This window comes from Anoplopoma fimbria, chromosome 12, assembly GCF_027596085.1.
Source record: "Anoplopoma fimbria isolate UVic2021 breed Golden Eagle Sablefish chromosome 12, Afim_UVic_2022, whole genome shotgun sequence".
Classification (NCBI taxonomy): Eukaryota; Metazoa; Chordata; class Actinopteri; order Perciformes; family Anoplopomatidae; genus Anoplopoma; species Anoplopoma fimbria.
The window spans coordinates 12,179,763-12,204,661 of NC_072460.1; the positions used below are offsets into that span (position 1 = coordinate 12,179,763).

The window sequence follows — 24,899 nt, forward strand, 5'->3', positions numbered from 1 at the left end:
TTTATTTCTGTACTTGATGTCAAACACCTTATAAACTCAGCGAAACAAGCTCGACACAGTCGCTTTGTATTGTATGAACATCTGCTTTTATTGTATGGTGTGTTTTTATTGTAAATCAACAGCTTACATAAAGTCCATGTTGAATCTGACACTGATGTACATTTTGTTGTTACCTAGGCTCAATAGATACATAGGTTATTTTTGATATGATCAATTTGGGACACCGTTACATAACATCAGATCTCACCATTTCCATGGTAAAAACAGAGACATTATTGAACAGTTGGCCATACATACAACTGAGCTCGAACACATCTTCCATACGCTTTATTAAAACACAGCTACCCAGCTAAATAATCTTAGCTAAGATATAAGATTTGTTAAAAACTGTACATAACTGTAATATACATAAAGGCAAACTCTTTGGTACAGATATATACAGTTTATTTTCACTTTTTTTTCCTTTGAATACGGCCTTTTAACATGTCACATCTTGTTGAAACCCCCAAAACAATATATTCCTGATTTGTATTAAATGTATGAGAATACCAGCCTCCCATGAGACTGAAAGACCTCATGTATTTTAATTAACTAACTACACTAAGTACCAGATGACGATGGATTTGTTATGGCTAAATAATATGACCTACATTATCAGACAGTGGATGTCTCTAAGAAACTGTCTGAAGAAATGCTGTGCAACATCACCACAGTTCGTGTACATGTCAGCCCAGTGTGCAACTTCCTAAGCCTACTTTACAAATACGAAATGTTTACCTTACATGTTTAATATAAGATAAAATAATTATTTAAAAAAAACAACACAGCACTAACGAAAATGCACAAGAAAAGAAGTATAAGTGGATCCTTTTTAAAGAGGACAGAATGACCAAGGAAGGCTACATATCCTTAATTTGTTTAGTGCAGGAGTGTAACAAACAAGGATGAGTCACTAGCAGTACAAGAATAGGTTTGCTTAGTTGGGAAGGTGAACGGAGCACAGCAGATTGGAACCAACATGACCACAAAGTAATATAAACCACTGGATTCCTGACGTCATCACACTGAGAGAAGAACCAACGAATACAAAGCAAACATACACAGAAGCATTAGTTCAATAACAAGAACATAAGAAATTCAAAACAAGAAAAACAAAAAAAAAAGAGAAATAAATATTCATCTGATATGCCCAAACTGGAAAGTGATCTGTTGCAGTCTCTGTTGAGAGTGGGAAGGTGCAATGGCTGGAGGTCTCCACTAGAGGGTAAGCCAGGGGTGACGCAAGCACTCTGCGGCAGTAGCCCTCTTCTCTGGGATCAGCTCCAGCATGGGAAGCAGGAAGTCGGTGAAGCACTCGGCTTCTTCACGGGGCCACTCGTACTTGTCGACCAGCACCTCCAGCAGGCCCCATGGCTTCAGCTTGGTGATGTGTTTCAAATCACCTGCAGACAGACAGCACTGCATCAGAGAGCCATGAAGAACTACAGCACAACAATTTCCCATGTGTACATTCACTACTATCGAATCTCTCTAAAAACATATTCAAACCTCTAGATATGACATACATTCAATATATTTACTTATATAACAGTCAGTGGTTTTACAGTAAGTATTTGAATAGCAATATCTAATGTTGGAAACGTTTTAACAATAAAAGTTTAAGAGAAAAAACATTTCAAAATGTCATACAAAAGATAAATCAAAACCTTATAAGCAGCTCTAGGACATGATTTAAACAACAGGCAGAAAACCTCTTCTAATCTTGACACTGACCAGTCTTTGTTTTACCTTTCTTGGTGAAAAAATCCTTGGAATATTTGCCGGCCGTTATGAGTTTGCGTGGGACACTCCCCAGCAGCTCAATTATCAGCGCTATATGGTCTACACGGCAGACGATTGCAAGAGGAGAGGCACAAGACACACAAGACAAACAACAGATTCATCAGACAGTGTCCGAGTCAAGGGCCCACTCTGGGTGAGTGGGTGGAGGGCTGAGGAGGAGAGAGGTCAGCTGACAGCACCAACATGTATATGGGTCAGATTGTTGCAGAGGTTGGGGTTCACACACCTACAGTTAGAAATCGGGCATCAAACATGGCCACCAGGCATTACTATAGCTGTGTGGTTCTTAAACTTCTTCCAGCTCAATGTGTCAAGAATCAATAGCCTCAGTTTTGTCACTGCAGTCAGACACTGGATGGTTATAAACAAAATTCAGGGGGGGGGGGGGGTTATTAACATGTAGGTCTTGACATTTTTCTCCCACTTTAAACACCTCATTTTAGCAATTAATAAAAAAGTTGAAGTGAATCTGTGAACTTAATCATTACAAATGTTAACAAATCAAGACTCTGTGATAGGCATAGTGAAGGCAGCAGGGAGGTTTTTCTTAGCGTTGAGACTCCAAGCACTCAAACAGGCATCATCCGCCCTGCAGAAGTGCTCTTGAACACGACCGACTGCCTTACAGAGGTGCCATCTGGAGCACAAATATTCTCAAACCATTTCAAGCCAGGGTCCCTTTATGGATGAGATACCACTGTATATCATATACACTTCCGGTCTGTAAGTAGGAAAAACGCCACAAAGTTGCATTTGACCAACCGATGGAGGAAAAAAATATGAGAATTCTCCCTTCAGTCATCAATATACTATCAAGTATCCAGTCATCTGGCTACAACTAAGCTGAGTGTACCTCTGCAAGCAGACAGAACTTATGACACGTGAATCAATGTCTGATGGCACTGTTCAAAGTAACATAGTTTAATTGGTCTGTATTTATTATTTTGCCCAGTCGCCTGCATAAACTAACAATTTTGGGTAGATCTGTATGTGCTGACAGAAACCTTCCTCCTCCACTTCCCATCCACTGATCCCAGAGCGAGCCACAGACAGAGAGGTGGCGTACCTCTCTTGGTGAAGTATTCCTGTGAGTATTTCCCACTCAGAGCATAGTGACGAGGGATTTTACCGAGCAACTCGATCATGAGAGCAAGATGGTCTGGAAATGAGGCACATCGGAGCAGGAGAGATAGAAAGTCAGAGGGCATCAGTTTGGAGAGGTGATGGCAGTAGTCATGTGGAACAATGTATTAGGAATAATGGATGATGACAGCCTTGCGTGACAAGAAGCACATGTATATATTATTTTTCACATGAAAAGCTTCAAACATTTCAATACATGAAGCCATTCACTTTCATATACAAAAAAACCCAAAGCATTAGGATTGAATCAGACTGATTATAAGACTTAAAGCACAGCCCTCAAAGGCATACACACTAAAACTTGTACAGCAGATTCTGATACAGGATGAGTGATTAGTTAAAAAAACGTCACACAACAGACCAAGCTGTAAAAAAGGCTGTTGGCAGTAGCCTCATGAGTTTGAGTACTGTAGGTGAAGAAGCTAATTCACAGCTGCAGGGCATGTGCCAATGAACTGAAGGTTGAATCTGAGCACATACCTGACACGCTGCAACAAAATCAAGTCGTACAGAAAACTCAAGCTAAGCAGCAAGCCAACATTATCATGAAGCAAAAGGATGAGAACAATGAAACTTTGAGAGAGAGAGAGAGAGAGAGAGAGAGAGAGATAGTGAGGAGGAGGTGAAGAGAAGATGAGCAAGGAAATGAGAGATGGCCCCGTCTCCAGTGCAGCAAAAGTGGTTTGAGGTGTTAGAGGAAATAAACACAGGAATGTTGGTACTCATCAATTCATCATTCATCTACATATCTTCTAAATTTGTGACCATTTGAAATCACTGTAATGAAGTACCTCATTTAGGTGTTAACATTGTGGAGAATTAAGCAAAGTGCACTGCAAACTATTACGCTGTTAACTGTTACACAATGAATTGAAGTGAAAGTCCCAGCTTGATATGCTTACTGTGAAACTTTTATGAGGTGTGGGGACATTTTCAAATAATTCATAATGGCAATTAAAAAACAATGAGGGCCAATTTCAGGAAAAACATCATGAAGCTTTTCACAGTAGCAATAACCATTTAAGGGTGCCACAAATGCCAAATCTCTTACCAGTTAAGCATACATTTAAAAAAAGACTATTAAATATGTCATAGGGATTAATTATGTGCAGGTCTAGAGAAAGAGAGGAAGAGGAAGTCCCAGCAATACCTTCATCCCTGGAGTAATCTTCCCCAGAATGTGGTTCAAACAAGTAGTCCCCTGTGGCGAGCTCAAAGGCCTGAGGAGACAACACAATCATCATAAACAGAGGAAATGACACAGTGTGAAGGGATTTACTACCTAGCACCACCTGCTGCCCACTCATAACAGCGCAAGGTAAACTGGATGATTTTGTTTTCTTAGGTTTTGATACAGTTGTGAATGCAATCTCTCACCATGCAGGCGGTGCTCCATACGTCGGCTGGTGTGCTGTATCCAGCACCAATGAGCACCTCTAAGGATCTGTACTGCCGTGTCTGGATGTCTTCTGTAAAGTGCTTGTTCTGAGAGATGGAGAGACAGAGGGGGAGAAACAAATCCTAAAAATAGATTCCAAAATATACCAGAGTGACAGAGCCTAGGACAACTGTATCCAGCTTCCTCTACAATTCAATTTCAAAACTCAGATTATCATAACAAATTACAACAGCGGGATGGAAGATTTAAGTATTTCTATTTTGGTAGCTAGATGACACTGCATGTGTCCCTAGCTGGAAGCTTCATCCCTAATCAGGAAATCCCTCAGGTCATTAGCAGGCTACTCACCACCCAACAGGCATTTCCCAAGTCGGCAATCTTGACCTTGATCTTGTCTGAATTGAGTGGCTCAAGGGGGTTCACTAGCAGGGATCCTGCTGTCTGTTTGCCTATAACAGAGCAGAGAGAGTGTGAAAAATAGATAAGAATGGAAAAAACATCTAAGAAAAGAAGAGCTTAACGATTAATGGACATTTAATACATTTCCAAAGCAGCCTATCCAGAGCAAACAGCTACCAATAAACTCTTTGCAGTCACTAGATGTGCTGATTTGGCTGACTGACCGTCCAGGCTTTCGGGCCCGTCTTCACTCTCCCCGTGCAAAATGCTTTGCTCCAGCTCTCCGTCCTCCAGCCCAACAGGAAGGTGTCTCTCAGTTACTCCACTGCTGTGAGCACCCCTGTCTTCAGTCTCAGTGTCCAGCTCCTTGAGATCTGCAGAGTCCACTCCGTTGCAGATGAGGTGAACTGGGGACTCCTCGCGCTGCTCCTCCTGACTGGCACATTTCTCTGTTGGCTCTGCGTTGCCATTGTGTTGGTCCTCGTCCCTCCACTGGGACTGCCTCTGGTACGCCTCCACATGGCCATTACAGTTAAACTCCAACAGCCCCTCTGGTCCCACCCTGGTGAGATCTGCATTCACACTGCTCTCTGAAAGCATCAAGAAAAGACGGATAACATTTCTTTGCAAATGACTCGTATAAAAGGCTTTTATTACTGTCTCACAATCGTGACTTCTTACCCTCTGTTTCCTCATTTCCCAGCTCCAGAATAGACAACTGTCTGAGAGGAGCGCAGGCTCGTCCCTTTGGAGACTGTGGGTCCTCGTCTTCATCTTCTTCATCCTCTCGTGTCTCTGTGGTCTTTTCCATCTCCTCAAGGTCCAGGATGCACTTTTCCAGCAGCTCTGCCTGACGCTTCTGCTTCTTTTTTAACTTCTTCTTCTTGTTCTTAGACATTTTTACTGTCTGTCAGAGATTAATTTAAGAAACAAGATGGCTTTAATGGATAGTTGCATATATATATGGAGCTGCCTTAAACGTGTGTTATACTGAAAATGAGGGAGGCTGACCTTCTATGAAAAAAGTCAATAATAAAAAGGGCTGTACCTGTTTAGGAGCAGGTGCTGTGCTTACTGAAAAGAGAATATCAAATGAGCACAAACTGTAACCACACTGAGCTAATGAATGTACATATGAAGTGTTTGTCTCATACTTGCTGAACCAGATGGAGGAGGTGCCCCAGCCCTCTGCCACTCTGTAGCTTCAGCTGCCAGTTTACGGACATAAGGCTCGTCAACACTCATCAGGATATTCTCTGGCTTGATGTCTGTGTGGATGATCTGACACTTTGTGTGCAGGTAATCCAGGCCTTGGAGAACCTGGAAAATGAATGAATGGAAAATGATTGATTGTAAAAGCTTTACTGTATTTTGAAATTGAACAAAAAGAAACACTTTTTAAATATTTAATATTTCAATATCAATTTCCATTTAGGTTTTCCACAAAGTTGAAACATATTGACTAAAAGTAGCCTCATAATTACAGAAATCTTAAACTAAAATCATAGCAAAGGCTTGACAAAAACAATTATTAAAGCATAAATAAGAGCAATACTTATTGGCAAAGTCAACATCAATATTGTTGAATCAGTTACAACAAAAGCTCAGCAAACTACTCCGCCCTGACAGGTTTCTCCTGTCACACACCCTGGAGGCTACCTGGCTCTTGTGCATGAGTGGAAACTACAACTGAACCTTCTTCAGGAGTCAGTCGGCATACAAAAGGTGTGACACTGTGGGTCTAATGTTACCTGTCTTATGATGCTCTTCACACACGGCAGGGGCAGCCCTTGATAATTAGACTTTATTATCCACTTTAATAAGTGATGCCCCAACACCTCAAACACCATGCAGACATCTGAAGAGCACAGCAGTTAAGATAATACAAGTAAGACAAAATGAATAACCCATTAGGAGAAAACGATTGACTAAACATGCCTTGTGGTCATTCATCTACATGATGAGCATTAGCATTTTTGACCGAAAGAGAGTGCAAACACTAGGGAGTGTTGCTAAAAAGTGTCAAATTACAGCTCCAGCTGTCCCTGTGGCATTCAGGGGATCTTACTGAGTCAAAGTGTTGTGATAGGCGGAGGTCTGTTTGGGACACACAGTTCTTTTAAGTAAAACCCTCACCTGTTGTTTACTTTGCCAACTGCTTTCACAGCTGAACTTGACACCCGGGGAAAGAATGATCCTATCCTTGTTAAAGTATTTTTCTAAGAATTAACAGGCTTTACTCTTTCCAGCAGGAAGAAATTAAACAGATCAAATCTGAATCATTAAAAAAAGACCAGGAAGCATTTACAGTATCTGGGTTGAAAGGATACGGGTTCCATTGATACCAGAGATCTTGAAGTCATCTACCATTTGGACCACCATCTCCCGGTTGGGATCATTGGGATCTGAATTTCTCACCTGAAAACAAAGAAACAGAACAACGCAATCCATACAATCAGGATTTACACTTACTAATGTTAGACTGGACCAACACAGGGTCGGCATGAATGTCTCTTTATCTGTTATACAGCTTGAACATACATGCCTAACATGCTGAATGTTGTCTGTGAAGTCACACAGTTTAAGTCTGTGATGTTTTTCACTGCAAGAAAGACCCTGTTGTCCTTGTGTTATGTGTGTAATTATGAACTGTGAACACTTTGTCCTCACTGATCGGTACATTTACTCAGCTTCCTGATTTGAACTCACAAAACTTTCAGTGTGCAAATAACTCATCAACTCACGGATCTGAGGAGTTTGATCTCATCCACTGCTGTCTCCGTGTAATGCTCTGCACTCTTCACCACCTTCATTGCAACAAACCTTTTCACCCTGCAACCACAGAGCAAGTAACGTTCGCTAACAGGAAGCACAGGGTCAGCTGCAACTGAATCTGTATCCAACTTGAAGCCTCAAAAACAAAACAGTGCTCTAAGAATATGCAGTAAAGTTTTTCTCGTACTGGATGTCCCAGGCGAGCCACACGGTGGAGAAGTGTCCCCAGCCCAGTTTCCGGATTACATGGTATTTTCCATTGTAAAGGTCTCCTACTTTCACATGGTGGTAGCCACCTAGAAGGGATGAGAAGACAGTCAATAAACTAATAAAAGGGCAATACTCTTTTTATTGTGACTGTCATACAAATATCTTAACTGGGTATCTTAGATAAGTTAAACTCAGTTATCAGGGAACTTTGTTAACTGTAAACAACACAAACACTGAATAAGACGGGCCTCGCCTTTGCAGTAGTCGTTGGGGTCCTCCTGCTCCTCATCATCAGAGCCGAGGATCTCCTCAGGTTCCTCGGGTTCCTGAGGCGAGGCTTCTTGCTGGAGATGCTGTCGAGCTCTGGAATTGACTGGCTGCCTGATGGGCAAACACATGCAAACAAACCATCTTAGACTTCATCAGGAACAGAGAACCGGACATGTTATTTCAAGCACTGGAACCGAGAGGTATTTTAAAGCTGTAGTGCAGGACTATTACTAATTATTCAAAGTCTGTTGAAATAAAGCCCTTGCCAAACGAGTTCACACAATGATGATTAAGCCTATTGCTGACAGGGAATGCCGTCTGTATTTTGCAGTATACTGGAGTCTGTGGCGCAACAGTGATGTGTTTTAAGTCAACCAGCCAGAGGGGAGGAAAGGCCGTACGTCATAAGCAGCATCGACAGTGTTTGTGACATTACTCTCACTGCCAGTTTGGGGGGGGGGGGACGACTCATTGATTCAGCTATCCTTATAGCTGTTCTGCACCACAGCTATAAGTATTAAAACCTCATATAACTGTATCTGTACATGTCTAAGCAATTTCATTTATATACACTTTTATTCTAAATGAATGCTTAACACCAGTATAAAAGGTGTACAATTAAAATGACTTTAAACTTCAACGGCAAGCCTTATCTGCAAGATTGGAGTTGATGCCAATTTTAACAGATCCTTATCTGGTAGAAACATATACTGTATATACAAACAAAAACAGCAACAGCTTTCAGATTGACAGAGACTGTAAGCAAGCAAAGAAACCTTAAATAATTCAAAAAATAATTATTAAGGTAATTATTTATTCCTTTGAGCTGCTGCAGATGATGAAAAACTGCATTTAAAATTCTATACTGCTGATGCTGGAGATGAAGAGACGCTGTCAAATCTTGTCAAACCGTTCCTGCCACAGCAGATCTACAGACACCTCTGATATCTCTCCTTCCACACACAAAATATAGGAGGCAGAAAAAAATCTCTGTCGCAGGCTATATTTTCTAAATTCATAGCTATGCAGCTGTCAACTCAGGTCTGAATAAGAATGGATTTACTAATCTTAATTTAGACCTATTTTGGGATGAGTGCAAACTGTGCAATTGTATCGTTTAGGGAAAATATAACATGAATCAGGACTTCAGCATTCGCCTAGTATTGGTAGATACAGGGTAAAAACTGCAGCTGGAAAAGAAAAAATATATATATTCATCGTCAGTAAGGAAGAGATTAGGTATAAGTGGCAATTACAAGGCCCACTTATTTTGTCATTATGTCGGATGGAAGTGAAAAAGAACATTTAGTCATTTTATATTGTAATTAAAATCACACTGGCACGTGAGCACTTTGCCTGAGTATTTATGTGTAACATCCTATAATCTCTCGGGCTGCACGGTGGTGTAGTGGTTAGCACTGTCGCTTCACAGCAAGAGGGGCCGGGGTTCAATTCCCGGGCTGGACAACCTTCTGTGTGGAGTTTGCATGTTCTCCGGGTTCTCCGGCTTCCTCCCACAGTCCAAAGACATGCAGCTTAGGTGCATTGAAGACTAAATTGCCCGTGGATGTGAGTGTGAATGGTTGTTTGTCAGACTGGCGAACTGCCTTCGCCCATTGACAGCTGAGATAGTGTACCCCTGCGACCCTTAAGCAGGTTACGGAAAATGGAATCCTATAATCTGTGTTAAACAACATTTCAGTTCCTGATATTAACTTGAAAGCAAAAGAGCCTGAAGTTACTTCCTCCACAAAGCAGATTACAGATGCCCATCACCATGGGAGACAAGAGCGCTGAGATCACATTAAAATTAATTCCTACACTGGTCTGTAGTGTATCACAAATGAGCTATTGCTTTTCACATAATCTGGAACCTGACACAGGTATTTGAAGCAGAGAGATTTAAAGGAATGCTTGTGCACCAATGAAAGAACAAACAATTGCAATTAATTACTGAATTATTTGAACTGAGTTCTGACTTTTTAATGCTATTTTTCGTAATTTGAAATGCATTCAAGACTTTTGCATAATTAATAATACATTTGTAGGGGGCAAACAAAATTGGAAATAATTAATCTCAAATCACACTCAAATCTCTTCAGTGACTATCGAAGATTGGATAAAGGAGGGACCAAAGGAATATCGTTACTTTTGCTGGTGCCTATCAGTTTGGCTGAGAAGGAAATATTTGACAACTGATTCAGAACTATAGGTTCTACAGTACGCCATTTCCTTGACTGAAGTGTTGGTGCTCCTGTAAAAACATGGTGCTCAGCATGCAACTATAACTGTGGTATGCAATGACACCGTTTTAGGTTAAATTTTTAGTATCATAATTCTTCTGCCTGATAGACATGCCTGTTTCAGCCATGAAATAACACTGTCGGGAGTTTAGTATCTGCAATAGTGCCATTTTCAGTAAAACACCATGCTTTAGTGGGCTGATGTGGGCTTCTTCATTCTCTGGTTTTAAATATAGCACAGGCTGTTATGCAACACTACGGAGGCTGCCACTGATGGCATGATTAGTAAATTGTAAGATGCATCCAAACAATCAGTAAAGATCAACGCTTGAGTGATGTATTTTGAGCCCTGACTGTTGCATTATCTTAATACAGTCATTTATATGCTTCTTTTTTTTTTTTTTTTTTTTTTTTTTTTTTTTTTTTTTTTTTTAAATAGTTGGACATGGCCTTCGGGTGGTTTATTTCAGGCACTACACGCAGCACATTCTATACGGATAACTTACGACTTATATCTCATTCAAATAAAAAGGTCCAAATAAATGATGCTAATGCCCTCACTTGAACCCCTTGCAAAACATGGAAAGCTATTAAAACCAACCCATGATTATTTTTTAGATATGTTAATTTGTCTAACCCTTTTCTTATCATAGGACTGCACAGACCAAAATAAAGTGCAAGCATGCAGTGAAGGACCTTGAGTCAGGTTCACATCTGAACGTCTGGACCCATGTGCAGACAGCACGCTCACAATGCAACAGACGACCACCTCTGACTGGACTGACACAATGTGCATGCTTGAGGGTGTCGTGTACAAAATAAAGAGATCTTAAAATAGGGTTTTTGGAAGGAAAAATAAATAAACTCACTTTTTGCTGGTCTTCTTTGCTTTCCCCCTCTTCTTCCTCGCCTGGAGTGCCAGAACTGTCAAGAGAAACCAGGGACCATTTATCATGCCATTGTCTGGTGGCCGATTGTTGTCTATTTGACACTCGGACAAACAAAAGATGACACTGACTGAGGCAAAGGATACCACTAACGTCACCCATCCCTTCAGCTCACAAACGCGGATATTATGCACTGTATTATTTCATATTCGCAACTACCAATATCTATGTAATTCACAATTTACGTGCATCTGTCGGTCACCCGGTTTGGTGTTGAGTTAGCTACCGTCCATCACTAAAGCCACCGACACTGTGCCGTGAAGTCATCTCACCCTGGTCAGTCTACATAAGGTTACTGTCGTGGGTGTGTAAGGTTGTGGGTGAAGCCACAGAGCTGGAGAGCTAAACGCAGCTACATAATCCTGACATGTCCCGGTGAAGCTACAGCTAATGTCTGGAGAGCTAGCGTAGCTCCAGAGCCACCAGTGCGTGACAGACGCGTTCAATTAAACCACCCCGTGAACGTCTGCAGCTCGGCTACTCTTCGTGTGTGTGACCGCAGAGGATCATCAGCTGCAGTGTCAACACACACACACGGGTGAACACGACCACTGCGGTGCACGGCGGGCTGGTGTAAAGGTTTACCTTTCCTCTCCATGTTGGCTGGATTCGTAGCTTAGCCGTTAGCTAAACCACCAATGATCGAATGTTCCGCGCATGCGCACTGGTTCGTATGCTCAAGGGGGAGCTTCCCCACTGAAGTCTCCACCTGAGCTCCGAACCGTTTTTATAAGGAGACACTGAAGAGACTGAAATTGTCAGTGCTGTGCATAGAAATGAGGATAGACAGGGGCCGATTCTCCTTAATACTTTACATTTGGTTAATAAAATGTTATGACTAAGATATATAATAGGGACAATTTAAAATGGCACAAACTGTCATCTGGAAAGTGTTTAAAGCACTGTAAACTTTGGCCTTTCTACACTGTAATTTTTGGTACTTTTTGACCGACGTGTGTAGAAACAATGTCTTTTTGTAATTTAGTATCATTTTGTCAGCATCTTGTGCTATCTGCTGCACACCACAGGGCAACTCAAGATATTTTTTTTCATGTTTGCAATTTAACAGCCAATCTAAGGTTTTTCAGTATATCAGTGTTTTGCTCCTGAACAGGACAGGCACAGCCCAAGTCATCATTATTGGTGCTTGAAAAAGAGTCAAAATATCCATTAAGTAAATGTGGAAACATATCGTGAATTTTCAAAATGTAAAATAAATGTGCAGGTCATTGTTCTCTTTGCTAAACCATTCGCATTAATTCAAACAAGGATTAGCAATGCCGATTAAAATATGTTCGGAAAAAAAGAAATACAAATAAACGGTCTCTTAAAAATAAGTCTTTATTTAGTTAAACAAAAGGACTGAAGATAGAAGTTACTCTGCTGGACTGAAATAGTTTAAGGGATCATTCGATTGTTGTTCATAAATACCACCTCCACAAAGTATAAATACATCTGAAATCCCTCTTTTACACATTTAAGCAGTATTTCTATTAGAGGTTTTAGCATGACACTTAAAATTCCTGTAAACCAACAACACACTCTCTCAAACGCACACAACTATTTTAACTGATGTACATAATAAAAGTGATTGCTTCATAACATGAGCTCAGAGATTTAAAAAATAACGCACAGATATTTACATAGTTTTGAGTAGAGCATGTACCCATGAATATTTTTTTTGCTGCTGAATAGCACTTTCCTTAAACAGTTGAGGCTCAGATTTTCCTGTGTAGCCAAAATATGTATACGATTCTCACAGAGCATCTAAACTATCAAAATAAACAATAAAATGTGTGAAATTCCATCGGTAAGCACCAAAGGTCAGTGACTTCACAGAAGAGGCACATTCTCAAATTCGTAAAAACATCAAATCCACTTCTGTCAAATATATAGCCCTTTAGAATTATGTCTTTTTAAATAAAGGAACCATTATGATAACTGAATCATTTTACAAGTTCATGTGACTCAGTGCTGTATGTGACAGCTGGGCAGGGCAAGTGGTAGACTAGCATATTCCTTTTTCAATTGATGGACACAGAAGCTTAATCAGAAGTTATTCAATAGTAAAATTAAAAACACAAAGTAGCACAGCTATAGGTCCAGGTGTTTCAGCATATCAGTGTCACAGTGACAAGTCATCAAAGTCTAAGTTTTAAAAAAGAAATTCTGAAGAACATAAAATTATTTCAGCTATTGGCAAGAAATGCCATTTCCCAGCAACAGTCCATCAACATTAGTGGTTCATAAATAAGAATAATGATAACTGCACTAATGAACATGTTGGGGATTGTTACAAATTGTCGGAGGCTGGACTCGATGTGGGTAGCATCACTCCATTTCGTCCTCATCAAAGACATGTGGCTCAAAACTACACAACGCCTCATAGGTTAATCCTGCAAGAACAGAAAAAACACATCAGTGATTCAATACGGAATACATCTATACCTGATAAGCTTGTTGTTGTTGTTGTTGTTGTTGTTTTTTAACAGGATTAGACTTTTTGTGTAGAATAATGACGTACGTTTCCACTCTTCAATCTCCAGCTCGCGGCTCTCAAAGCTCTGGTCGTACGGTTCGGCCTCAGGCTCGTCGTCTGGGTCGTGGTACTGAGCGAAGTAGGGGTGAGCCAGAGCCTCAGATGCTGTTATCCGCTTGTCTGTATCCAGAACCAGCATTTTCTCCAGAAGGTCCACAGCTTTAAAAACATGTCAACATGAGAACAGAGCCAAATCTCAAAACGACTATGATCCATAAAAACATCCTGTCAGGTAGATTTTTAAACCAATATTACTCACAAACAAAAGCCCAAACTATTTGTCTGAATTTATTTATATATTATATATATATATATAAATATATATATAAAAATTGCAGGGGTGGTACCACAAAACAACACAACAGATATCTTGTATTACCTTGTGGGTTGGCCCCAATGAACACATCAGCAAAGTTCCTCTTTGGCATGTGTGGTAAGGAACTGATGTAGTTCCTGGCCTGAAAAAATGCATAAAGTAAATCATGTCAGCTCCTACCAGCAGCAACATGTTGCCTACATTCAATACCGCCTGTTTCGTAATGCTCACATATTTTCACGCTTCTGATTCTGTTTAATGTATCCAACTGCATCTTATAATTACTGCTCACTTCTTACATATCTATATCTATATATATATATATATATATATATATATATATATATATATATATATATATATATAGATATCTATATCTATATCTATATCTGTATAGATAACTATTCTGTATCAAATACAGATGTCAAAGAAAAAAATTGTGGTGTGGCTCTCTTTGTCTTCTTGTCTGGTTGAAACAGTAAAGAAGTGTATGTGCAATTACATTTTTCAATATCCAATATTTGTTTAATTATATTTTAATACAATTTTCAATAACAAAACTACATAAATTAATTAAAAACCAAGACTTTTTTCTTAAAATCATAAAATATTGAGCCCTAAGTATCCTGGTATAAGAAAACAATTAAGGTTGCAAATTATTCTATGATTTAGAATGGAAAATAAAATGTAAATTACACAAAAAACATATTGAGAGAAGCAAGACAGCAAGTTTTAAGAAATGTGCAACAAAAACACAGAAAGAAACCTGCAGAACAAAGCATCTTTCATACAGAAAGTGCTGTTAGTAACTACTGTATCACCAACAGTAAGCCTAGCTGCTGCACACAGTGTGCATGTTTAATCCAGACATCTTAATACTACCAGGGTGAAATGACAAGCACACAAATGCCGTTACCACACAAGTTCAGAGCCACTTCTGGTAATCACAATCTCATGCAGCAAGCATGTCAGACATACAATTACCAGGAGTAAACTTAAAAACTAAAATCCTAAATCCCTGGCTGTGAACCCGGGTGGCCGTGCTGCTCATGGCAACCCACTTGACCAAAGTAGTCTGAGTCAACTAAGTGATGCTTCCATCAGTGTGGCCACCTTCATTGACTTATCACTTAAGACAAGTAAAGTTAAATAAAGATTAACATAGTTAAATCTTTGCGCCAAATATTACCGTTTGTATGGAACCCTTTTGGGGTAACACTCTGGATAAATATGGGATATTAAGCCAACAGCTGTGTTGCTTTATAAGCACAGAGAAAGTGACGTCAGCATGTCTGACTGTCCTTATGCCCCGGACTACTGTCTGGTCTAAAGAAAGTATCAGCGGATCTGGCTCACCTCGTGGCTGGGCATCCTGTTTATTAGAGACGCTGGGGGCGTTCCTGTTAGACGCATTATCTGCTGAAGCTGGTTTATATCTATGAAGCTTGTGTCAAGGGGAGTATAGCGACAGAGCAGAGAAAGTTAAGAAGCTGCTTCTCAATCTAACACTGTGCGACTAAACTCTAGATGCACTACAATGTTATGTTGAAAAGCAAACTTCAAGCTTTTAAGCAAAATGTGACAATAAAAGTTAAGATGTAGAGGAAGGACACAACACAATACTTTGCATTACAGTCAATCAGTGAAAGCCAGAGCTCAAATCACCTGTGTCATAATCATTTCATGACAAACAAACTTCACCCAATTAAAAGAGGCAGAAAGCAAGTCTCAAACCCACAAAGCTGAAGGCCGTAAAACATGCCATGTCAGTTAGGTAACAGATACACCAAGTTATTGCATAAAAGAGTGGCAAGTTTGGAGCAGAAAAACTTGTTAGAGGAAAACCTTGGATGTCTTTATGAACTCACAGACTCTGAAGATATTTTCATCAAAAGCTCGGGCCCTGGTGTTCCGACGAGCAGCATGATAAGCTTCAACTGATCAATGTCTACCGGCACACGGTAAAGGAAGACCAGATGCTGGACAAGGGAGAACTTGTAATCTGACCCGTTATTCTTCATCCTCCTTGTGAAATTTATGGCACTTAAAAACCATCTTTGATATAAAATTTCACTATTTACTTTTATTTCACACATGAGATGAATCAAAAGAAAAAACCTGCATGCAAGTTTGCACAGGATAGAGAAAGTATTTGAAATGTAACAAGGGGAAAGCTTACAATTACCAAAAGTGGAGGCAGCAGACAGCCCTGTTACAACCAGGGGGAAAGAAGGATAAACTAAATATCGAGCACAGATTGATAGGTCCGTGAAAAGACTGGCAGGGGTGCAGGCAGAGAGTGGACGGGAGCCAATGATGCATACCGACGGTGCAGGAATAGTTAAAGCACGCCAGTGTAAGCATTGCAGTAAAGGGCATGTGTCAAGCCAGAGGGAAGTGTGAAAACAGGTACTATCTGCGTTTCATTTCTAATATTAAAAACACCTCAGGCAGGATCATGTCTCAACAGAAAAGCAGGTTTTCATGAGAGGACACAGAAAGAAGCATTGCAGATCAGTTTCTGCTACTGTGCCGGCGAAAACAAACATCATAAATCAGTACTTACACAACTACGGACATGTTTAATTTGCCATGCAACTTGCATGTCAGAGTCTCTCCAACTATGGGAGCTCTGTACAAACTGTACTCTCAAATTGAAAGGATACGGTCAGTTCCAGGAAACAGAGTCTTTCCAGTGAGAAGTTCTGCCATTATACAGCCCACTGACCAAATATCAACTGAAACACAGAAAAGCAGGACACAAGCATTAAGATTATGACGTATAGGTGCAAAAAGTCATAGGGGGAGATATTTTCTATACCATCTACCTGTCATGTTGTAATGCATCCAGTTCAACATGATCTCTGGTGCGCGGTACCAACGAGTGGCCACGTAGCCGGTCATCTCGTCATCAGTGTGCCGCGCCAAACCAAAGTCCAAAATCTGGGAGCGATTTAAGTGCAAGTGTTTGTAAAATATTCACATTTGTGGACTGACATTTACATGGGTTTTTTTTCATGTTTTACATGCAACAGCTGTTCACTGACCTTCAGCTCACAGTCTTCATTCACCGCCAGATTACTCGGTTTCAAATCCTGAAAAAGCAAAAGCCAAAATGTAATTTAGTGTAATTCTAACATCTTAAACTCTACTTGTCATGATTGCAAACAAATATGTACCTCTGTTAATTTTAAAATAGAAGCATTACATCATCAACACCATGTAAAAGTAAAGGTCCTGTTTATGAGTGTTTGTACAAGGCACAGGCCAAACGCTGCCTTTTTGTTAAAGGTCAGAGACGCAGTGACATTTGTTGGACAAACAAACATGGCACTTACTCTGTGAATGATGTCTGCTGAGTGGATATACTGTTTAGAGATGGAGAACATGTGCGTTAAATTACATTATCAGTTGATTTTACACAACATGTAATGTCAGAGACAGTACAATGTAGGAACAATTGATTCATCTAACAATTTTTGGAAATAAGCTCATTTGCTTTCTTGTTGGTTAGATGAGATCACTGATACTCTCTTAACTGCGTCTGGTATCAATTTGCTCATCTTACTCCTGGCAAGAAAACAAACAGCCTTTTCTCTAAAACCTCACCTTTAACCCTCTGAGGATCTGGTATATGAGGAACTGCACATGGTCATCTGTGAGTTTCTGACATTTCACTATGTTGTTGAGATCTGCCCCCATTAAGTGAGTCACAAGATACCTGCCAATCACAAAAGTGTAAATAGACACAAATATCAGAAAGGCATGTCAATGTTTTCTCATTTCATAAAAAGTCAGATGGATCAATGAATATATTTGCACTTCAAACATTTTTTCCCCAGAGTCTGTTTGCAATCTGAAACTTATTTCCCATATGACAATGTGAGCTTTAACAGGTTTAGCTGCTACTTCTTTTCAGAGGCACTTAAAGGCCAAGCCCTGCACAAATTAATCGTCAGTTAACACACCCACATAAATGGGCTTAGTGGAGCTGGATCAGTGGATGATTCAAATCTAATCCCAGAGTTGTCTGAAGTGCCCAAATAGCACTAGTGAAGGAAGGCGAGAAAGCAGGATGCTGCAGCCAAAGCACACAACGGCGTGTGCTGCTTCGTCAGTCTGCTGCTCAACAAATCCCCACTTCATGAATACTCTTATACTCTTATTCTCACACAGCACAGAGAGCGCGGCCTTAAATAGCACCTGGTTACGCTTGAACTTGTTCTCAGCAGCACGGACACTCTCCAAAGTTCACCCGCCTTGGAAAAAAGGGGGGATATAAATAGTGACCTCTGTTTTCCTGTCTCCTATAGAAACAGGAGCTCTGAGGAGCCTCACCACAGCGTTGTGACTCAGTCTCTATATTTAGAGCGGAGGGGAACCATACTTTAAGCACCTGCATACCTGAGATTTTTTCCTTGATATCGTACTGCATTCAGAACATTTCCAATTTTCCAGCAGATGTACAGATAAAGAGAGCCACATTTCCTCTTGACAGACTGTGACTCAGCATTTATTCTTCTATGCAGTGTAAGAGAAGCTCCACGCCACCCACCTTTACTCTGCCCCGCTTTTCTTTCTATTCTCAAGAGCTCAGTCTCACACACAACCCAGATGTGTGATCTTGACTTCTGTCCTCCATGATATTATGCTAGTCGGGGAGCAGGGTGGTGACTCTTCATTTTAAAACAGGAAACATAAGTTAAATTATGTCTCTATGCAAATTATTGTTCCACTTTGATGTATGTTATTTTATTCTGCAAAAATGCTGCACATTTAAAGAGCACCCCACGGATTTAGCATTGTAATTTTATAATTATGTCGGACTCACGTTGGACAGTGATTTAAAAGAAATGATCAAATCAATGCAGCAAAACCAGAGATTTCAATTTTTATTTCATGCCTTCTTCTTCCTTGTCAAAACCTGGGGCCTAAACCACCCACGATATTTAACTCCCGAATGTTTGTTCAGAGATTCGAGTGTGTTAGCCTCAAGCAGAGGGCTCCAGAGGTTTGCTAAGTAAGGATGTCACGGAAATTTTTTTTGGGGCGGCTTAGTTTGTAATCAGCAGCAAATATTCAAAGCTTCGGACGAAACTCATCCTTCAGTGCGCAAGAGATCACCGTGACCAGAGGAACGCTTTGGACGGCATAGTGCAACATGTGTCTTTCGGTTAAGGATTAATTACTTATTCGTTATTCCACAGTATTGTTTTATGTAATTTTATTTCTTATTTCATAATAAGCATTTTTTCAAAAGTCTGGTGTGTTTAATGCATGTTTGTAATCCCGAGGGGTAAAAAAGAAAAAAAACTGAATATCCGAACACCAAAAATGTATAAAAGAATAACTACACAACGAACAAATAACAACATTTTCAAAGATCACTTCTTTCTAACTCTAAACTAAAGTTTTCAGCCTCAGACTTTGCACAGCTCCATCTGGAGTCACAAAGGGCTTCATACACAGACTTTGAAATGTAAAATTGGTGGAATCCCCCTTTAAAAAAACATTCACAAAATTACTTATCCTTAGTAGGTCACTTTCATGACATTGTCATGGAAAATAAAAAAAGATCATGAAAACAAGTTGCATGAGGCTATCCGGGGACATGACTGAGGGAAAAAAGTTCAGCACACTTCACTTCTCTGCATCTGCCCTGGCTGTCAATGTCTGTGGTCATTTTTTTTAAACATTTTGCATTAAACTCACAAAACAGGCATGAATTAAACGGAATCAAAACCCATTCTGAGCGGTCCAGGAGGCTTGAGACCACAAATGTTTCCTGGGTTTTCTGCAGTGTTTGATAGCAGAGGTGGGCTTTTATGGCTGACAGAGACTCATATGTACATCACCTGTTGGCCAGGGGGAGTGAAATAACATGAGCCTTTAGGGTAAAGTGCAGAGTCGCCATTTTAGACAACAAATGCTGTATATTAAGGAGTGTGGAAACCAGCCATTGCAAGTACATCACTAACCACAATCACAGACTGCCTAATGTAGTATTTATGTGACACAAATAACTTCACAGGTGAATTGAGTTGATTTGTATATACCAAACTACTTGGAAAAGGTTTTGGAGTCCTTACTTGAGACGACATAACAAACAGCTAATACATATTCTCATCTGTAGTTGGATGACTAAGCTCAAATGTGCAGCATTGTTTTGTTAAGCAGTCATTGTAGTTTCCCACGGTTAAAGATCAGGGAGTACTGTCTCCCAGTTCCTGGGCTGTGGTCTTGGGGGTTGACATATTTTCCCAGTATTTGAGTGGATTTCCTCAGACACAAAATGACATGCATGTTAGCTATTAGAAATAAACCTGTCCAAGCTGTTTGGCAAGGACTCTAAAATGAAGCGAGTGCTACACTGCCCACTCCCAAACTACTCGAGAATATTTAGGATGAGTCAAATCTTGAGGGATAATTTTCCATACAAGAATGTATAAAGTATGAAATCACAAATGGGCAGAGACGAGAAATCTGACTCCTAGTTTTTAATTTGGACTCATTCTTATGTTGGCTGTCGACTGAAATCCGTCACAATTTGATCTAGAGACAAATCACTCAGTGTGCAGAGAAAAGAGGGAGACATTCCACACATGACGGGGGAGGCAGCACGCTCTTTTGAGGATTTAGTCACCGTCTAGCTGTCCACTTCCCCTTTCTAATGAACTGTAACATCAGTGAACAATAACTACCTGTTTGCCAGCATCACAAATACGTTTCACAAAGCCAGAAAGCAGGAAACAAAGGGAAGGAAGCCGGTGGTGAAATGACTAGTAGCAGCCAGCGAGTGAATAACCAACAGAGTGTACAGTCTAAGAAATGTTCCAGTGTGTTTAGTCAGCTGGCCTGTCGCCAGGTGTTTCCCCGCCACAGCTAGGATTGTCTGCAAAACTAAAGGCTGCAGTTTGCGGAACAACATTTATAAATCATGCACAAGTGTTGTTGAGGTGAAAATGAAATGCAGTTATTATTCTAAACAAAAACATTCAACTTACACATCAGTGAATTCTTTCAGACTTGTTGCGGGGCTGAAGACATCTAGGAGGCCGATCACCTGCAAAAATATGACAACCACTGTGGATTTAACAAAACAAAGAACCACAGGAAGCAACTATTTATAAAAACATATGAAACATAATAAGCAAACACATTGTGTGGGATTGAATAATACTTTGTTTTTATGACTGTTCACCATATGACACGATAAAAAGGGAAGAGAAACAAGTTGACTTACATTTTCATGTTTCATGTGCTTCAGCAACCGCAGCTCTCTGTATGTTCTCTTGGCATGGATGATGGACTGAAAGGGCCGAGAGAGCTTCTTCACAGCTATCTCCAAACCAGTCTTTATGTCATATGCAGAACTGAGGGGGAAAATAAATTCAAAATATGTAAGCTTAAATCTCATCAGTAATAATACACTGGTCACTGTAACCTAACTCACCTACAACATTTTTAGTCAGCATGAACTGAATTAAAGAATATAATGTACATGCTATGAAAATCAACACAGCAGAAATGAGCTAAAAATATAAAGCAAGCCTGTCGTTTTTATGCAGATGAGAAAAATTGTTTGCTCTCAAAACCAATTAGGTGCAGTAAGAGCTGCTGAGGGCTGCAGAAAAGGGCGACATCAGCAGAAAATATCATCTCTCAGCAGATTGGTAGCAGGCCTGCCTGCAGTCTGTCCCGCACTCTTGAAGGCCGACTGTCTCTAAGCCAAACCCCAACACTTCCTCAGGCTCAGCTCACCTAACCAGAGTCTCAGGCAACCTCCACACTGCTACGTGTTCATTTTAATAGCTTAATAACTTTTGCTGTAATAGAATAGAATCTACCTAGCTACCAAACTAGTGCTGTATTAGAACCGCTAAAACTGAGATGTTTGAAAGCTGCGGACGCTGTTTTAGTTAAAAAACTCCAAGGTTGCCTTTTAGTCTGGACGGGCAGAAACAAAACCTTTGAAACATTGACTCAGACACCCTTGTTGTCTTCTTGACTGGGTCTCATCGGTCCTGACTTGTCCTTCCCTGATAAATCATGCCCCTATCATGTAATCCTTTTCCAGAGAAAATCATACATCAGGTTAATTTCGACATATATAACAAATTACAAACAATGCTGATCTTGTTCTCTATGCTAGCAGCTATTGTGCAGTTACATTTTGCATATTATAATGCTACAACTGCCTACATGCGCAGGAGACAAGCTATTATTGGAGCAGTATGCACATGCCTGGTGTATCTGAATTATCATGTGATATGAATCGCAGTCCATTTATAAACAATGCTGATGTATGACTCACTTTAAACTAAGCTATAATTATTAGTGTTTTCTATATCCTGCGATTTTGGTATGCATGTAGCATCTCAACATTAAAGCTGTGTCACCTAAATCAGAGTAGACTTGACATTATAGGCCAGTGCGCTGCTTGGAAAAACAAACCAATCGCAGTCAATGCACTTGTGAGCAAACAGTAATCTGAACAGCAACAGATTATCCTATTGCCCAGCAACAGCACAGCTGTCGTCTTCCATTTGCAAAACAAACATCTGCCCACTAAATCAAGTGTACCGCTGACCATGTTGTGTCCTAGATAGTATCAGCACAACATATTTAATCACCACACCATTGCAAAGGGGCTATCCTATGAAAGCTTACACTTTTGCCACGAAGCTGCATTAAAGAAATCCACCTCACCAGCAGCAAGGTCTTCTTAAAAAAATAAAAAAAATCAATAGGCAAGAACCCATCTCCACTGTAAATGCAAATGATTCTGTGCTACAAATTAGTTCATCCCTAGTAAAAACATTCACTGTAGAGATGCCTTTCATTAAGGCTGGAAACGTTAATTATATTTTGATTAGACTTGTATGACCAAGGAAATGACCTGGTCTTATGTGATGTATTACAGATAAAAATCATACAACTATTTGTACTAGGGCTGCAACTAAAAATGTATTTTCTTTATCGGTCAGTTCTTCTTTTTTTATAAATAACAGAATAATTATTATTTGTTCCATAAAATAACCCCCCAAAAATTACATTTTCAATTAAATAAAACAGAAAAGCAATAAATCCTTACATCTAAGAGGCTTTTTCCCTCTACCAGATAACTATTAATCAACAAAACAATTAAATGTTGTTTATGAATTTTTGGTGATTGACTATTGTTTCCCATAAAGTCTTAATTTGTAAAACTGCTGTTCATGAAATGATAAGCATCTTTCCTTTTGGCCACCTAATCAACACTACTAGTAATGTTTACTAGCATCAGATTATATTGAATAGCTATTTGAAAGCACACATAATAGAAATATTGTCACATCCTCCATATGAAGGTAACGTCGGTGAATCAAAACAATATTTGTAATAGTTGTTCTCGAGATCTGTCCCAAACACATTACCATCAACCAACACTAACACTATCTGTTAACCTCATGTAAACTTTACTCGGATTAAATCACCTGTTGTATCAGTAAAGCAGCCTCTGGGAACAGACTCTGCGGTTGCACTATGTAACTTAATCATAAATACTGATTGATTTGTCATTTCTGTGATGTTAACATGCAAACTGATTAAATAAAGACTCGTGCATTTCCCCCCAGAGTTAATGTAAGTGTTACTGAAACGCTTCCTGCAGTGCGGCTTGTGCGCCTGTCTGAGCAGTCAGACGTCTCTGCAGGAGAGCGATAACAAGTCAACAAGTTGTTCTTGTTCAAAGGCACATCGTGGCTCCACCTTGCTAGCTAGCAATCAGGACGAGCTAACCTAACTTTAGCTTCTGCAGCACAGGCCTCGTCTAAATGAATGGAGGTTAAGTTTAGGTGACCACTAGGCTACACGAAACGTCCACAAACTAACGCATGAAGAGCTTTACCACACGGATCCGTAGGCTCCGGAGCCCACCGGGGACAGTTTTCGGTAGCGCTCTGGGACTTCCCATATCGTCTTGTTGACCTCCTCCCGATAGAAATTGGGTCTTTCTTTCTGCGACATTCCTGCAGAACCGACTGCCGACCACCGACTCGACTTTCTGCTCTGAGGGTGGTGCTCCGAGCCGTGCAGCTAAACTTTCCCGAAGTTACGAGAAGTGACGCTAAATGTCACGTTTCTCGTCGTTGGATAACTCGAATCGAAAGTTACGCTGCTGCCTTTTTTGTTGTTGCGTGATGTTGCATCGACCGAGTCACCGTCTGCTGTATGCACGTTATTTAAATCTCGACGCTATTTGTTCCTCGCTCTCTCCGCTCGCCTCCAGACAGTCGAGATTTCACCCCGCTTGCAACACGTCGCAAAGACTCGCGAGAGCAAAAGAACGGGAACTTACGAGACGACAGAAACTGAAACCCGTGCTGCATTCAGATGCAAGAGCCTAGAAATGAGATACGTCCTCTACAAATATTCAAAATCGTAGAAGTCCGAAATCAATCACTTTCAGATCTCACCCATTTGGATTTGAATGATTTTTCCCTACATGTTAACCTTTAGAATGAACCAGAAGGACAAAAAATCAAAGGAGACTCAAAGTTGACCCATATATTAGATGTCACAATGACAATGACACAGATATCGTCTACAAAAATATACATAATAATATGTTGGTTTTGATCATCAAGGTAATTCACAAGTTCAATATTTCTTATCCTGAATAAATAAATAAGTCAATTGGGTTGATTTTTTGTCACTACAATTTAAAAAAAGCACAAACTCCAATTTGTTTTCATTTTAGGTAAATACTTCTTTACATCTCTTGAACTTTTTATGGTGTGCCTGCTATCGGTTGAGGCAGTTGGGTGGGTCAGTT

At 40.1% G+C, this 24,899-nt stretch overlaps 2 protein-coding genes across 4 annotated transcripts; both read right to left on the reverse strand.

Moving 5' to 3' along the window:
- Window positions 1-83: 83 nt before the first annotated feature.
- Window positions 84-11,929, reverse strand: srpk1a (SRSF protein kinase 1a). 2 transcript variants are annotated; one of them, XM_054609183.1, is made up of 16 exons: window positions 11,814-11,929; window positions 11,151-11,205; window positions 8,022-8,149; window positions 7,746-7,854; window positions 7,528-7,615; window positions 7,114-7,201; window positions 6,535-6,641; window positions 5,938-6,103; window positions 5,832-5,857; window positions 5,465-5,690; window positions 5,008-5,373; window positions 4,733-4,833; window positions 4,363-4,470; window positions 4,136-4,205; window positions 1,789-1,881; window positions 84-1,442 (listed from the first exon to the last, which is right to left on the reverse strand). In XM_054609183.1, the coding sequence occupies exons 1-16, from the start codon at window positions 11,824-11,826 to the stop codon at window positions 1,258-1,260; spliced, it is 1,929 nt and encodes a 642-aa protein (XP_054465158.1). In that variant the 5' UTR covers window positions 11,827-11,929; the 3' UTR covers window positions 84-1,257. The 2 variants fall into 2 exon arrangements, with proteins under 2 accessions (XP_054465158.1, XP_054465156.1); XM_054609181.1 differs by lacking the exon at window positions 1,789-1,881 and adding an exon at window positions 2,909-3,001.
- A 617-nt stretch (window positions 11,930-12,546) lies between these two features.
- mapk14a (mitogen-activated protein kinase 14a) lies at window positions 12,547-24,450 on the reverse strand. Of its 2 annotated transcripts, none has more exons than XM_054609184.1 (12): window positions 23,973-24,450; window positions 21,327-21,456; window positions 21,088-21,146; window positions 17,693-17,804; window positions 17,422-17,451; window positions 17,131-17,178; window positions 16,912-17,026; window positions 16,750-16,821; window positions 15,440-15,519; window positions 14,147-14,225; window positions 13,753-13,926; window positions 12,547-13,624 (listed from the first exon to the last, which is right to left on the reverse strand). In XM_054609184.1, the coding sequence occupies exons 1-12, from the start codon at window positions 24,089-24,091 to the stop codon at window positions 13,560-13,562; spliced, it is 1,083 nt and encodes a 360-aa protein (XP_054465159.1). In that variant the 5' UTR covers window positions 24,092-24,450; the 3' UTR covers window positions 12,547-13,559. The 2 variants fall into 2 exon arrangements, with proteins under 2 accessions (XP_054465159.1, XP_054465160.1); XM_054609185.1 differs by lacking the exon at window positions 15,440-15,519 and adding an exon at window positions 15,952-16,031.
- Window positions 24,451-24,899: the final 449 nt, after the last annotated feature.